Below are 13,914 nucleotides of genomic sequence, written 5' to 3' on the forward strand. Positions count from 1 at the left end.
GCCTTGTGAGGGCGCGTACGGCTTAGGTACGGTTGTGGGTGTGATGCGATGTTGGTTGGGCCAATAAAAGGGCACCTGTGTGGGGGCTTTGGGCTTGGGAACTCACTGTTATTGTGGGCTGGCGTTGGGCTAGGTCTGTCTGACTGTCGTAGGCTCTGTGTGGGGTTGGGTTCGGTTGGGTCTGTGTGTTGGGTTGGGGTTGGGTTGGATTGGCTCTAGTGCCACGGCACCTTGCCATCCTCAATCATATCCACTTCCAAATGGTCATTAAAATAATAATAGTTTCCTTGATCTCTGTAGGCAACCTTATCAAAAAATATCTTGCATAAGATGTATCAAAACTAGCTGGGGGCATTGTCATGTGCAAGGGTTTGAAACAAGTTCGCTTGCACACATTTGAAGGCATGTTGGGTTATTGCATGAAAGATATGTTTAAATCTCATTTTAAGTTTTTTTGTCACAATGTAATGGCGGAAGAAATTACAAGGGGGCGGGATCAATATGTATTGTATGGGGCTTGAGATTTAAAGAACAAAGTCTCTCTGTTGCGTGAATGTATTTGATTGAGCATATGTGTACATGGATAACTACGTCCCTTATAGGCTTGGGACAACATTGGAGTCAACGCTTTTGCGCATGCTGCGCACGGGCAAGTACTACGCCTTTGCCCACTGGTTGATTCCTAAAACTGGAAATGGGATGGACAAAAAAGAGCGGCTGCAGCATGGAAAGTGATGAAGATACCGCATCTCACTGAACTGATTGATGTTGATCAAATTTTCTTTTTGGATTCTCCTCGTTGCAGGTATTATTCAGATGTGGATGCTGTCAATGAAGCAAATGAAGAAGATGATGGGAAGCACGGTTCGAGAAGTAACCCCATCAATCTTGAAAGTGACGAAGATGTGTTGTTTTGTGGAGAGGGTGGTTCCTTGTCTGAAGAAGGGAATCATGGATCTTTTCTAGATGGCTCCGACTATGTGCCTTTGTTCCATGCTTGCAAGACAACCAAAGATGATGTTTTCATGTGACTTTGAAGAAAGAAACTGTTCGATGCAATGTAAATATTACTTAAGCCTTGTACATCCCCGAAGCAATAACCTTGTACATACCCGAAGCAATAATTTTGATGAATATGTGCAATAACTTTTTGAAAATGTCCATCTTTTCAATTTTTGTCAATATGCGAAATTTTTTAAGGAAGTGTGTGATGCAATGAGATTAGAAAGTGGGAGGCCTGCTTTATTGAAAGAGAGGGGTGCTTGTAATTTATTTTATAATTAGCAAGAATGAATAATCAATTCCAAGTAATTGCAATTCAGTAATACGACTTACTGAATGTATAAAAAAGGCAAATTTGTGACATGAAGGTCAAAAGATTTCGAAAGGAAAAAGCTTGGGGGTTTCAAAAAAAGGACATTTTAAAAATAATAATTAAGGATGTTTTTTAATAACCTCTACGCACTAGCTCCAGCATGGACCGTCGATCTTCAAGGCAGATGTATAAAGAGCCGTTGGATCTTACCTCCACGCACTAGCTCCAGCATGGACCGTACGATCTTCAAGGCAGATGTGTTAAGAGCCGTTGGATCTTACTAATCGCGTCGAAAAGCACGTTAAGAAAAATGAAACTGCGAAGTTATTGGACATACTCGCTGGTCGGGCACTGCTTTTACAAGTAAAATGTGGTTTTCATAGCTGTAGGCTCCGTGTATGTCCATGTCTTCCCCCATGGCATGTGTTTTCTGATGGTCTCCATGTGTCCCTCTGATGCTTCACACTCCTTGATTCGCCTGTAGCACCTGCTCGTTTCTCGGCTTCCAGGCGAAATCAGGGTTTCTGCTCTGCAGCTCGTAGATCTCATTCCTCCGTTGCTCGGCAGGTCAGGGTTCTTGTGATCTGAACATTTTTCCACTTGTTGGTCTTCCAAGAAGCATTCTGCTTTTATCTGATTTAGATGCTAGGGTTGCTTTTCTGATCAGTTTTAGGGTTCCTGTTGGTCTCCGCGTCGGCAGCTCACAGATCTTCTTCGATCTGGATCGAGGCCCGGATTAGGATTTCCATTGCACAGCGAGCCAAGGGAATTCGGGTTTTTTGCGGCGAATGCGTCTGGCAGTTGTCAGACTGGCTGAAGGAAGGAGCTGCACTGCTCTTAGTTAGAGTCTGTTGTAGAAGTTTGCTGTTTCATAACAACGCCAAGGGATTTGCACAATGTTGACCAAATTTGAAACCAAAAGCAACAGGGTCAAGGGGCTCAGTTTCCACACTCGCAGACCTTGGATATTGGCAAGCCTTCACAGCGGTGTGATTCAGCTATGGGATTACCGGATGGGAACGCTGATTGACAGGTTCGATGAGCATGAAGGGCCTGTTCGAGGGGTGCACTTTCACAAGTCTCAGCCTCTTTTTGTCTCTGGAGGTAATTTGATGAGACTGTCTAGCTACCGATCATGTTCAATGGAAAGAAACAATGCTTAACTCTTAAATGCATTCTTAGAAAGGGCTTAGTGTCAAAGCAAGTCTTTTATCGATATGTTTTTTAATTTTAGCAAATAAGCATTTAAGAGTTCCAATGTGTACTGAGATCTGTGTTTTAATTGATCTCTTTGGAACTTGAAGCTAGTTTGGCTGCACATGCATAGACAGGGCACATCAGATCTGCTTATTCAATGCTGTATTCAATCACATTCTCTCTGTTGATGCGCGGGTGAAATGTGGCAAGGGTCAGACTTATATACTGTTATCTGCTTTGGCCTTTTGTAGGGGATGATTACAAGATCAAAGTGTGGAACTACAAGATGCGAAGATGCCTGTTTACACTTCTTGGACATCTAGATTATATCCGAACTGTCCAGTTCCATCAGGAGTACCCATGGATCGTGAGTGCCAGCGATGATCAGACCATCCGGATCTGGAATTGGCAGTCTCGCACTTGCATCTCTGTCCTTACTGGTCACAATCATTATGTCATGTGCGCTGCTTTTCATGTCAAGGAAGATTATGTGGTGTCTGCTTCTCTTGACCAGACTGTTAGAGTTTGGGATATTGGTGCTCTAAGGAAGAAAACAGTAGCTCCAGCAGAAGATATTTTGAGATTGACACAGATGAATACTGACCTCTTTGGTGGAGGTGATGCTGTGGTCAAGTATGTGCTTGAGGGTCATGACCGAGGTGTCAACTGGGCTGCCTTTCATCCCACTCTGCCACTGATTGTGTCAGGTGCAGATGATCGTCAGGTTAAGCTCTGGAGAATGAATGGTAAGTATGTGCCATCTTATAGTAGTGAGTCTTTAAAGTTTTCGCAGAATGGATGAATTAGGATATGTTTTTCATGATTTTCAATCGAGGTTTTGCTGGAGTTAGGTTTGATGCAGGCTACTTCTGAACAAACTGACTCAAAGCTTAAGGTGTTGTTTACTATTCAAGAGCATGGACTTAAGATTATGAAGGGCTTTGTAAGCCTATTTTTGTGGTTTGGTATGGAAGGTGATATATCTTGGAAGGAAAATTGCCCTGAGCATATAGTGAATTCCAGAAGAGCTAGTTGAAGTAGCCACACTTACCTGGCTAGCCTTTCCAACTATCTGCAAGGAGTGGCTGTCATTTCTGCCTGTGTAACTTTTGTAATTTAGCAAGTGGCATTTTTTATTGTAGCGTAGTATCAGCTGATGTTGTGCTCTTACATACGAGTGTCAGAGTGTCAGCTTCAATACCTGCTTCACAGTGTCAAAAATATGAAAGGCCGGAGGTGCTAAACTAGGCATTAATATAAGGCTAAAGGCCAAGAGGTTGAGGAGGGAAGAGGGGGTGGGGGGTGGGGATTTGATTATGAAGGCAATAGACTCATTGGTCCCATGCCAATAAGCTAACCCAGCTTCCTGTATCTTTAGTATCAATGCACTATGGTGTTCCTAGCTGAACAGGCATCCCTGGACTATGCTCCTGTGGTTGGGCAGCAGTTGCCCAGCCCATGTGTGTAAACATGGGCCCTGGGCTCAGGCTGACCAGCCTTAACCTCCCAACAGGGATTGGATCCCCTTTTCCTCATTTCTGGAGCACACAATCAAGGTGACCTGTGCTCAGGCAGGTTGGGGGTGCTGGAGTTGATCTATAGCGGTGTGTCAGGCTGGGATCAGAGATCAGATTTTCATTATTCTTTTACTTGAAATTCAGTTGTAAGGATTTTCATTGTACATAATGTAGGAATTAGGCTACTTGTGTAGTGCTTGCATTTTCTATTCTGCTGCTCTTTGATAACTGGCACAAGTGTTTTACATGGAGCAAGTCGGCTAGCCAAGGCAGTGCTGCACAGCAAGCTGATGAGGTAAGTGAGGTGGGTGGTCTCTGCAAGGAAGCTGCTGGGAAGGCTTGTGGTGGCTACGCAATCACTTGGGTGATGGCCAGCTGGGTGGGCTGATGGTGGCCAGATGGTGGACAGCAAGGCACCCAGTTGGGCGGCCAATTGGGTTACCAAGAGGGTGTCAAACGGGGCCTGTTTCAGGCTTAATAGTTAACAAAATAAAAAATTCATGATCTGCCAAGCCCTTGGTCCTATGCATAATGATACCAGCTTCTCAAAGTCCTCCGTGGAGGCTCACTAATGGGAGCTGCCTGCACAATCAACTTCTAACACATTCCCAGTACCATTCACCCTCAGCTGGTCAGCTGTGCCTCAACTTTAAGGTTCGAAGGTACTTGCTTGTGGCTAACGGCATGCGATACATGTTAAAGGATCACAAATTGACTCACATGTAGTGGCATATGATTCATTTAAGGAGGTTGTGAGTTGAACTATATATCTTGTGGTAGAGATATCTTTGGTGCTGACCTAATGGCCCGTATCTTCTTGTATGACAGTTGCTTCAGATGTTTTGGAAGCATTTATTGCTACAAAGTAATCCCTTCTTCTGACATGTTTCTTGGTGGTTTTTGCTATGTATCCAGATACCAAAGCTTGGGAAGTGGATACACTACGTGGTCATGTGAATAATGTGTCTTGTGTTATGTTTCATGCCCGGCAAGATATCATTGTATCCAATTCTGAGGATAAGAGCATTCGAGTATGGGACATGTCAAAGCGCACTGGTGTCCAAACATTCCGTAGAGAGCATGATCGCTTTTGGATACTTGCTGCCCATCCTGAGATGAATCTTTTGGCAGCTGGACATGATAGTGGGATGATTGTGTTTAAGCTGGAGAGAGAGAGACCAGCATATACAGTGTATGGAGGAACTCTGTATTATGTGAAAGAACGACACCTTCGCAGCTATGACCTGGCTTCAGCAAGAGAGACTTCCTTGATCTCCATCAGAAGGCCAGGAGCAACAGGCATGAATCAGGGGCCTAGGTCAATGAGCTACAATCCTGCTGAAAATGCTGTTCTAATATGCTCAGATGTTGATGGTGGCTCATATGAATTGTATGCAATTCCAAAAGACACAGCTGGCAGGGACACTCAAGAACCAAAGAGAGGCCTTGGGGGTTCTGCAGTATTCATAGCTCGAAATAGGTTTGCCAGCATCGACAGGGTGGCCAATCAGATCGTCCTAAAAAATCTGAAGAATGAGGTGACAAAGAAATGTGCCTTACCTGTACCAACAACTGATGCTCTTTTCTATGCTGGTACAGGTAACCTTTTGTGCCGCTCGGAAGACCGTATTGTTCTCTTTGATGTACAGCAGAGGACAATTTTAGGTGAGATCCACACACCTTATGTGAAGTATGTGGTATGGTCCACAGATATGGAAAATGTAGCACTGCTGAGCAAACATGCAATCATAATTGCTACAAAGAAACTTGAACACAAGTGCACCTTGCACGAGACCATTCGTGTGAAGAGTGGAGCTTGGGATGAAACCAATGTGGGTGTTTTCATTTATGCAACCTTGAATCACATCAAGTACTGTCTGCCTAATGGAGACAGTGGCATTATAAGGACTTTGGATGTACCAGTATACATAATAAAAGTTTCTGGGAGTACCCTTTACTGTCTGGATCGTGATGGAAAGATCCGTACCTTGCAGATTGATTCAACTGAGTACATGTTCAAGCTTGCTTTAATCAAGAAAAGGTTTGATGAAGTTATTCAAATGATCAAGAGTTCACAGCTTTGTGGACAAGCCATCATTGCCTATCTTCAGCAGAAAGGTTATCCAGATATAGCTTTGCACTTTGTGAAGGACGAGAGGACTCGTTTTAATCTGGCCATTGAGTCTGGAAATATAGCAATTGCTGTAGCTTCTGCCAAAGAGATTGATGAGAAAGATCACTGGTATAGACTTGGTGTTGAGGCTTTAAGACAAGGAAATCATGAAATTGTGGAATACAGCTATCAGAAAACCAAGAATTTTGAAAGGCTCTCCTTCCTCTACCTCATCACTGGCAACCTGGAGAAACTGAAAAAAATGCTTAAAATTGCTGAGATGAGAAATGACGTCATGGGTCGCTACCATAACAGCCTTTACCTGGGGGATGTTCAGGAGCGAGTGAAAATACTGGAAGAGTCGGGTCATTTGGCCCTTGCATATGCCACTGCTGCAATCCATGGGCTTGAAGATGTAGCAAGTCGCCTTGCTGAAGAGCTCGGTGACAATGTTCCATCACTCCCCGAGAAGTCTGAACTCCTTTTACCTCCTGCCCCTGTGCTACATGATGGCAATTGGCCTCTGCTTCTAGTTAGTAAAGGCCTTTTTGAGGGTGCATTTGGTGAATCTGGAGCTGTAGGGGAGGAAGAAGATGAAGTTGATGCCCGAGCTTGGGGTGAGGAGGTGGAGATCTCTGATGTCACAGAAGGCCAGAATATTGATGCAGGTATGGTTGAAGGTGAGGAGGCCAAAGGTGGTGATGATGAAGAGGGAGGATGGGAAATGGAGGACCTGGAGCTTCCTGTTGATGTAGGCACCACCGAAAGTGTAACAACTGTAACAAGTACTCTGTTTGTTGCTCCTTCTCCAGGAGTGCCTGTTAGCCAGGTGTGGACACAGAGGTCATCTTTAGCTGGGGAGCATGTAGCTGCTGGAGCATTTGATACTGCAATGCGCCTATTGAATAGGCAATTGGGCATTCGGAACTTCACACCACTAAGACCCCTGTTTGAAGATCTTCACATGGCCAGCCATACATTCTTGCCTGCTTTTGCCTCAATGCCTGTGGTTCCATTGGCTTTAGAGAAGGGCTGGACCGAGTCTTCCACTTCCAGTGTGCGAAGCCCTCCAGCCTTAATCTACAAGCTTACCTTACTGGAAGAGAAATTGAAGACGGCCTACAGAGTCACTACAGAGGGTAAATTTACAGAGGCATTGAAGCTCTTTTTAGGCATACTCCATATGATCCCTCTTCTGGTAGTGGACAACAGAAAAGAAGTTGATGAGGTAAAGGAATTGGTGGCCATTTGCAAGGAGTATGTTCTTGCCATTCGTATAGAGTTGAAGAAGAGGGATACCAAAGATGATTTAGTTCGTCAACAGGAGCTTGCTGCTTACTTTACCCACTGCAATATTCAGAGTGTGCATATGAAGCTCAGCTTGCAGTCAGCTATGGCCCTTGCTTACAAAGGGAAAAACTTCAATACAGCAAGTACATTTTGTAGGCGTCTTCTTGAGCTCAACCCTCCTTCACAGATTGCTGCAAGAGCACGTCAAGTGCTAGCTGCTTGTGAGAAGAATCTTCGGGATGAGACCCAGCTCAACTATGATCCAAGAAACCCATTCATTGTTTGTGGAGCTACCTTCACACCTATCTATAAGGGAAGCAAGGATGTTTCTTGCCCATACTGCACAGCACGCTTTGTGCCGGAAATTGCAGGTGGCATCTGTTCCATCTGTGACTTGGCTGTTGTCGGGGCCGATGCTTCAGGGTTATTATGCTCTGCAATGCAGGTACGGTGATGTTCGTGCTTGTGGTGGCAGGTTGGTCAGTGAGCTGCTATAGCTGGTAGCGATTTTGAAGTGGAGGCATTCTGGTCAAGTTTTGGCCAAATTAGCTTTGAGTTTTTATAACTTTTATTGTAGCACATGAAAAGTTGTTAGGTGGGGAAGCTTTGTTTAGCCTACGCTTTTTAGGGCCACTCTACATTTTCAGGTTCAGTGCCCAGGCACTGTGTTGCATTTTCTTTTTCCAATATTTCTGCCTACAGCTTAATTGCTGATGAAATACTTTTCAGAGCATGTCTTCACTGCCCTTTGTAGGGCTAATATTTGTGTTGGAAATTATTGTACTTTACTGCCTTAATCGATGGGGCTAAGAAGCTGGGTTGGTCTGTTTTTGTTTTTTTGTTTATGGTGGAAACTATTAAAGTAAGTAAATAGAGTCCATGCTTTTGCTTAAGTAGGGTTTTGGGTTTTGAGCTGCTTATGGTTGCTGCTGGTAACGTGGATACTGAGGTTTGGCTGTTATTTAGGGTTTGGGTTTAGGAGGATTTTGGATAGTTGCTTTATTAGAGGCTTGTTGAGTCTTTCTGTGATTTAGTTGCGCATTCGGAGTTCCTCTGTTTGTTCTCTTTCTGAATTGGATGCAATATTTTTCTGCATAAATTGGATTATGTTAAGCAAGTGCACATACGGCAAAAAAACATGTTTGCCTCCATCAGATCAATCGTAGAGACTGCTTAGTCCTGCATTGTAGAAACCACCTGAATTGTATTTGCATGCTTATACCTTGATGCTTTCCATAGGACACATGAAATCTTCTTCCTTGATAAATATTAAATGATCTCTGGTTTCACTTATGTCAGTTTTGAAATTGTTTTCCTCTCTGCTTATTTAGGGTTTGGGTTTAGGAGGATTTTGGATAGTTGCTTTACTAGAGGCTTGTTCAGTCTTTCTGTGATTTAGTTGCGCATTCGGAGTTCCTCTGTTTGTTCTCTTTCTGAATTGGATGCAATATTTTTCTGCGTAAATTGGATTATGTTAAACAAGTGCACATACGGCAAAAAAACATGTTTGCCTCCATCAGATCAATCGTAGAGACTGCTTAGTCCTGCATTGTAGAAACCACCTGAATTGTATTTGCATGCTTATACCTTGATGCTTTCCATAGGACACATGAAATCTTCTTCCTTGATAAATATTAAATGATCTCTGGTTTCACTTATGTCAGTTTTGAAATTGTTTTCCTCTCTGCTTATGCAATGTTTGATAATTTTTGCAGTAATGGAAGTGATAAAACTCCTTAATAATTCAGTAACTGATAACGCTCAGGTATTTAATATAGTATGGCAACCAAGCAGGATAGCCCCCACAACTGTAACCAAGACATGTCTACCCTCTTACTTACATTTGCATTTTGCACACTGACTTGACTAGAGCATTAACTTTTATTGAGCGAGTAATGGGCATGGTTAACTTCTTGCTCTTGTCAATCCTGTATCCACATCTGCATATTGCAGATCAAGCCATACTCCTCCATTGAGAGAGTGCTAGGCATAAGTGCGATCTCCAATTTCCTTGAGTGAAATATTAAACACCGAATGTGCCAAAAGATTTATTGGTAGTAAACCCTAGCTGATACCTTGTAGGTATGTATGGTAGGTGAACAATGAATGAAGGTGAAAGGGGTGGTGTGCTAGTCTTGGTGCTTATTTCCTTCACCGCCTTGCTCACCGAGTTTAGAGCACAATTATCAAGAGAAGTTGCATATTTTGTTTCTCTTCTAGACTAGAACAGTACCAATCTTTACTTCTTTGAAGTTTTGCATCATCAAAAGTTTACATGTTGGCTTTCTTTGAATGAAGGTGAAAGGGGCAGTGTGTTAGTGTTGGTGCTTGTTGCCTTTACTGCCTTGCTTACTGAGACCTAAACTCGTTAAGAGCACAATTATCAAGAGAAGTTGCACATTTTGTTATGGCTCTTCTAGACTAGAACATTCACACAGCTTGTAAACTAGGGTGGCATATCGCCCATAGTCTCACCAAGCTAGCTAGTAGTGTAAGTGTGGAAGTCGTCACCTAGGTAGCTTATCTATGTCTGCAGAACTAGTTGAGTTCGATATCTCAACACAATCTCCCATAAAACCTACATAAGCAAGGAGTGTTCGATAATGAGGTCTAGATAGCAATAGCATTATGCTCATTATAAGAGCCATGAGAAACACGATACAACTCATTGTTGGTACCAGGAAAACTCGGCACCACAACCTATGCTCTCGGTGCCAAACCCACTAGCCCTACCACCCATACCAAATGCTTCTCAACCACTTTGCCAGCGAACTTCGAGAGAGCTACAAGGCATATGAACACTACGATTCATATGGATATCTAGAATTGGAGAGTTACGAGTCATATGAGCACTACGATTCATATGGAAATCTAGAACATGAGAGCTATGAATTATATGAGCACTACGATTCATATGGATATCCATAACAATCCTCATCTATTGACTATGCGTTCTTGTTTGAAGCTCAAGAGACTTTAGTAACGTGTGTCATGTCTCCAATGTTTCTATTGCAAGGGTTGCTAAGTGTCCTCATAGAGCAGTCACACTAAGTAACCCAACTCCAAACAATAATGTCATTCCATATGGAGGCACATGTTATAAGAGTGGATTCGAACATGCGTTCTTGTTCAAAGCTATGGTGCAACAAAGAGCAAGAGACTTTAGTAACATGTGCCATGTCTCCACCCAATGTTTCTATTGCAAGGGTTGCTAAGTGTCCTCATAGAGAGCAGTCACACTAAGCAACCCAACTCCATCCTTGAATCCAATGCCAAACCACAATGTCATTCCATATGGAGGCACATGTTATAAGAGTGGATTCGAAAATGCTTTCAAGGATTGTCCCAACATGGTGACAATCATCCCAGTGGTGGTCGGAGCATCAACCACTTTGATGAGCCTTAATTTGTTAAGTGTACAAGGGACTTACTTATTCATACATTCTTCCTTAATGCCATCACAAGGCTCTATACAAAGGCAAGGGCAGTTTAACAAGGAAACATCAAAGGTCCGGCTAAGAAGCAAAAAGTTCAAGTTTTAACCTCAAAGCCAGTAAACCAATGAGTCTGAGGCACAAGCCCCAAAGGCTACATTAGCTCTTGAAAAGTCTAAAGGGTTGGAACCAAAGGTCCAAAAGACAAAAATGAAGAAGAACACACAAAAACCCAATGCACGAATAGTTTTCAAAGACAATGATATCGTTTGAACCATTAAAAGTGGTTCAGACGATAGCTCCGAAGTTGCAAAGATGATAGGCAACCTCCCGAGCTCTTCCCAAAGATAAGAAACCCATTGACTACATAAATCCTCTGAAGAAACTCAAAAGAGTCTCCTAACCTCGTGTTGAAGAAGGAGCAAATAAAACAAACCCAAGCACTTATAGGGAAGGTACAGGTTGAACTAGAACCAGTACTTGAGCAAGTGGTCAAGTACAAACCATTAACTCTGGCTCAGTGTATCCTAGACCCTATTGTAGAGAATTATAAAATCACCAAGGGAAAAGGTAGTAGCCGAACCTATGATCAATCTTAAGAAGCCGTAAAAAATGAGCCGATTCTAGCACGTATGCCTCTAAAACCAATCCAACCAGATTTTGCATTGCTAGATGTAGTGAAGAAGGACTCAGTGGGAAGGTGAAAGTTGGCCTTCCATGGGTCATCATAGTCACCATAATATTTTCTCTAACATGATTGGTGTGATGACTTTATTTCGACCCCATCAAAGACACCACCTCCTAGGAAAGGATCAATGCACATCCCCTACACATTGGCAGGTCCAAGCCTACCCCCAAGTGAATACAAGCCGAGTGAGCGTGAATATCTGATGAGGGACATATCATGCATCATAGCCTTCTTATCCTTGGAAGTTTGAGTTCCAATAAGTTCTTTTACAAGGCAATTCTCACCTTTGGAGAGACTTATCCGACTCGATGATGCTTGGGGATCTAAGAGCCCACATATCAGATGAGGGACATATCATGCATCATAGCCTTCTTATCCTTGGAAGTTTGAGTTCCAATAAGTTCTTTTACAAGGCAATTCTCACCTTTGGAGAGACTTATCCGACTCGATGATGCTTGGGGATCTAAGAGCCCACATATCTGAACTTAAAGATGAGGAAAATGAGTCATGCCTTTGAGAGCTCTTATTCTATACCCAAGATAAAAAAGAATAGCCACAAGTGCCCATGAACAAGTTGAGACACTACTTGATGAAATGAATGATGTATTACATGTTGTTTATGGAGGCACGGCGGTCTCTACAATCTTGGATGGTGGTGTAGGTGTCATCATAATCACCAAGGATTGCTGGGAGACCTCACAAAGCCTATCACTCATAGGCATGATCGTCATGGTCAAGCTTACCGATAGGAACACAGGTAAGCCTTTGGGCTTCCTTTGGGATGCAAAGATTAAGACCTTCAGGAGGCTAAGATTCCACCACACATTCGTGGTGATGGGTTTTTCAGAGAAGAGGTTCATACACCATGACCCTTGAAATACCTTACATGAGAGATGTAAGGCTGACTAAGAAACCAATCACGTTTACATATATGCAAAGGTAATCAATGCTTGAAAATTATCTTGAAAGCAAGAAAGACTCATCCCTGAGTTGAGGCATTCTCACCAATGAGTCTGACACAACCGCTCGAACCATGTCAATTAGTATCTATAGAGCTTGTAACAAGATGTGGGATGGTGAAGATAAGGACCAAGAATACAAGCCTCTCCTAGAGCCTACCGACTCTGAGAATTAGATTCACATTCTAGCAACCATGGACATTCTTCAACAGAATCTTGGGACAAGGTTTGCACAATTAGACAGTGCCGAAATCACATCTATGTTTATGTTCAACGTACTTGAAGCATAACCAATGGTGGAACTTGCTTGCCTTAAGCTAGAGTCCCCCCTCGCAGAAAGACCACCTAGCTATATGGTCCGTCTTACTTGACACCAAGGCTAGCCACAACATGGTGTCTTGGGAGACGTGGACCTCACTAGGCCACCCACCCCTTGAGCCATCATACATCACAACCATTATCGTGGTAAACAATTCACATCTAGAACCATCGGTTCTTTTAACGTGCATCTTGTAAATTTTATGTGACCCCCCCCCTTTCGCGCAGGTACAATGAAAGATAGCATCATCTTGCAGTCAATGATTGTGTAGTCAATTGGTGAAAAAGAATCACAACACTCGAGCTTCCCCATGAAATAGTTATTGTACCCTTGGTGGATGAGGGCGCCCCATACCTATCAATATCTCAACCCTCATCCTTCACTTACAAATCATCACCTCAGGTAACTCATAACATTCAACACTCCTCTTGCCTCTTCGTGTCAATCACCCCCTCAAATTATTATAGAGATGCGCTCATCGAAGAAGATGAAGACCACCCCACCAAATCTCAATGTTAATCCCAAACCATTATGGAGATCCAAAACCTCATCGGAGAAGATAAGGACCCCCCCCCAAACCTCACCCTCAACAACCCTTCAAGGAGGTCACCAAGGGGTGGGTACCCAAGAGCACCCTAGCTAACCAAGGAAAGTATGATGCCTATGCAAAGACCTAGCATCCATTACCCATGAGTGGGATTTTCCAAGGCGGGGTACCATGCAACAAAGTTTTACCCAGCCCTTGAGCCCCATTGGATCCCCATCAAGGTGTTAGAAACTCAAGGCTTCTATGATAGAAAACATTCCATTTGGGTCCTCAAAACCTCATTGACCGCATCCCAATCTCCAAAGACAAAGAGGTGGCCTTGAACGCCAATTTGAGCCCAACATTTGATAATTTGTTGGGTCCCAACAAAGCTAATAGAAGCGTAAGGCTTCTATGAAGGAAACCCGTACATTTGGGTCCCAAAGTCAAATGAAGAAACCCACACCATAAGGCTCTATAGCCACGCCATCAAATGAAAGACCAAAGATGGAGTGGAGACCAAAAGCCATGCCTCCTGGGATGCCAATCCTGAAGC

At 43.3% G+C, this 13,914-nt stretch overlaps 1 protein-coding gene across 2 annotated transcripts; it reads left to right on the forward strand.

Annotated features, from left to right (window-relative positions):
• The first annotated feature begins 1,605 nt into the window (after window positions 1-1,605).
• Window positions 1,606-8,263, forward strand: LOC147622175 (coatomer subunit alpha-1-like). 2 transcript variants are annotated; one of them, XM_086823279.1, is made up of 4 exons: window positions 1,606-1,882; window positions 2,016-2,419; window positions 2,764-3,258; window positions 4,945-8,263. In XM_086823279.1, the coding sequence occupies exons 2-4, from the start codon at window positions 2,212-2,214 to the stop codon at window positions 7,884-7,886; spliced, it is 3,645 nt and encodes a 1,214-aa protein (XP_086679405.1). In that variant the 5' UTR covers window positions 1,606-1,882; window positions 2,016-2,211; the 3' UTR covers window positions 7,887-8,263. The 2 variants fall into 2 exon arrangements, with proteins under 2 accessions (XP_086679405.1, XP_086679406.1); XM_086823280.1 differs by having other exon boundaries at window positions 1,644-1,882; window positions 1,983-2,419.
• The last annotated feature ends 5,651 nt before the right edge of the window (window positions 8,264-13,914 follow it).

The sequence above is a fragment of the Cibotium barometz genome, chromosome 29 (genome assembly GCF_041138505.1).
Source record: "Cibotium barometz isolate CiBa-2024 chromosome 29, ASM4113850v1, whole genome shotgun sequence".
Lineage (NCBI taxonomy): Eukaryota > Viridiplantae > Streptophyta > Polypodiopsida > Cyatheales > Cibotiaceae > Cibotium > Cibotium barometz.

Coding starts and splice junctions, on each gene's coding strand:
- LOC147622175 (XM_086823279.1), top strand. CDS start 2,212: ATGTTGACCAAATTTGAAACCAAAAGCAACAGGGTCAAGGGGCTCAGT. Junction 2,420..2,763: donor GCCTCTTTTTGTCTCTGGAG/GTAATTTGATGA, acceptor GGCCTTTTGTAG/GGGATGATTACAAGATCAAA. Junction 3,259..4,944: donor TAAGCTCTGGAGAATGAATG/GTAAGTATGTGC, acceptor CTATGTATCCAG/ATACCAAAGCTTGGGAAGTG.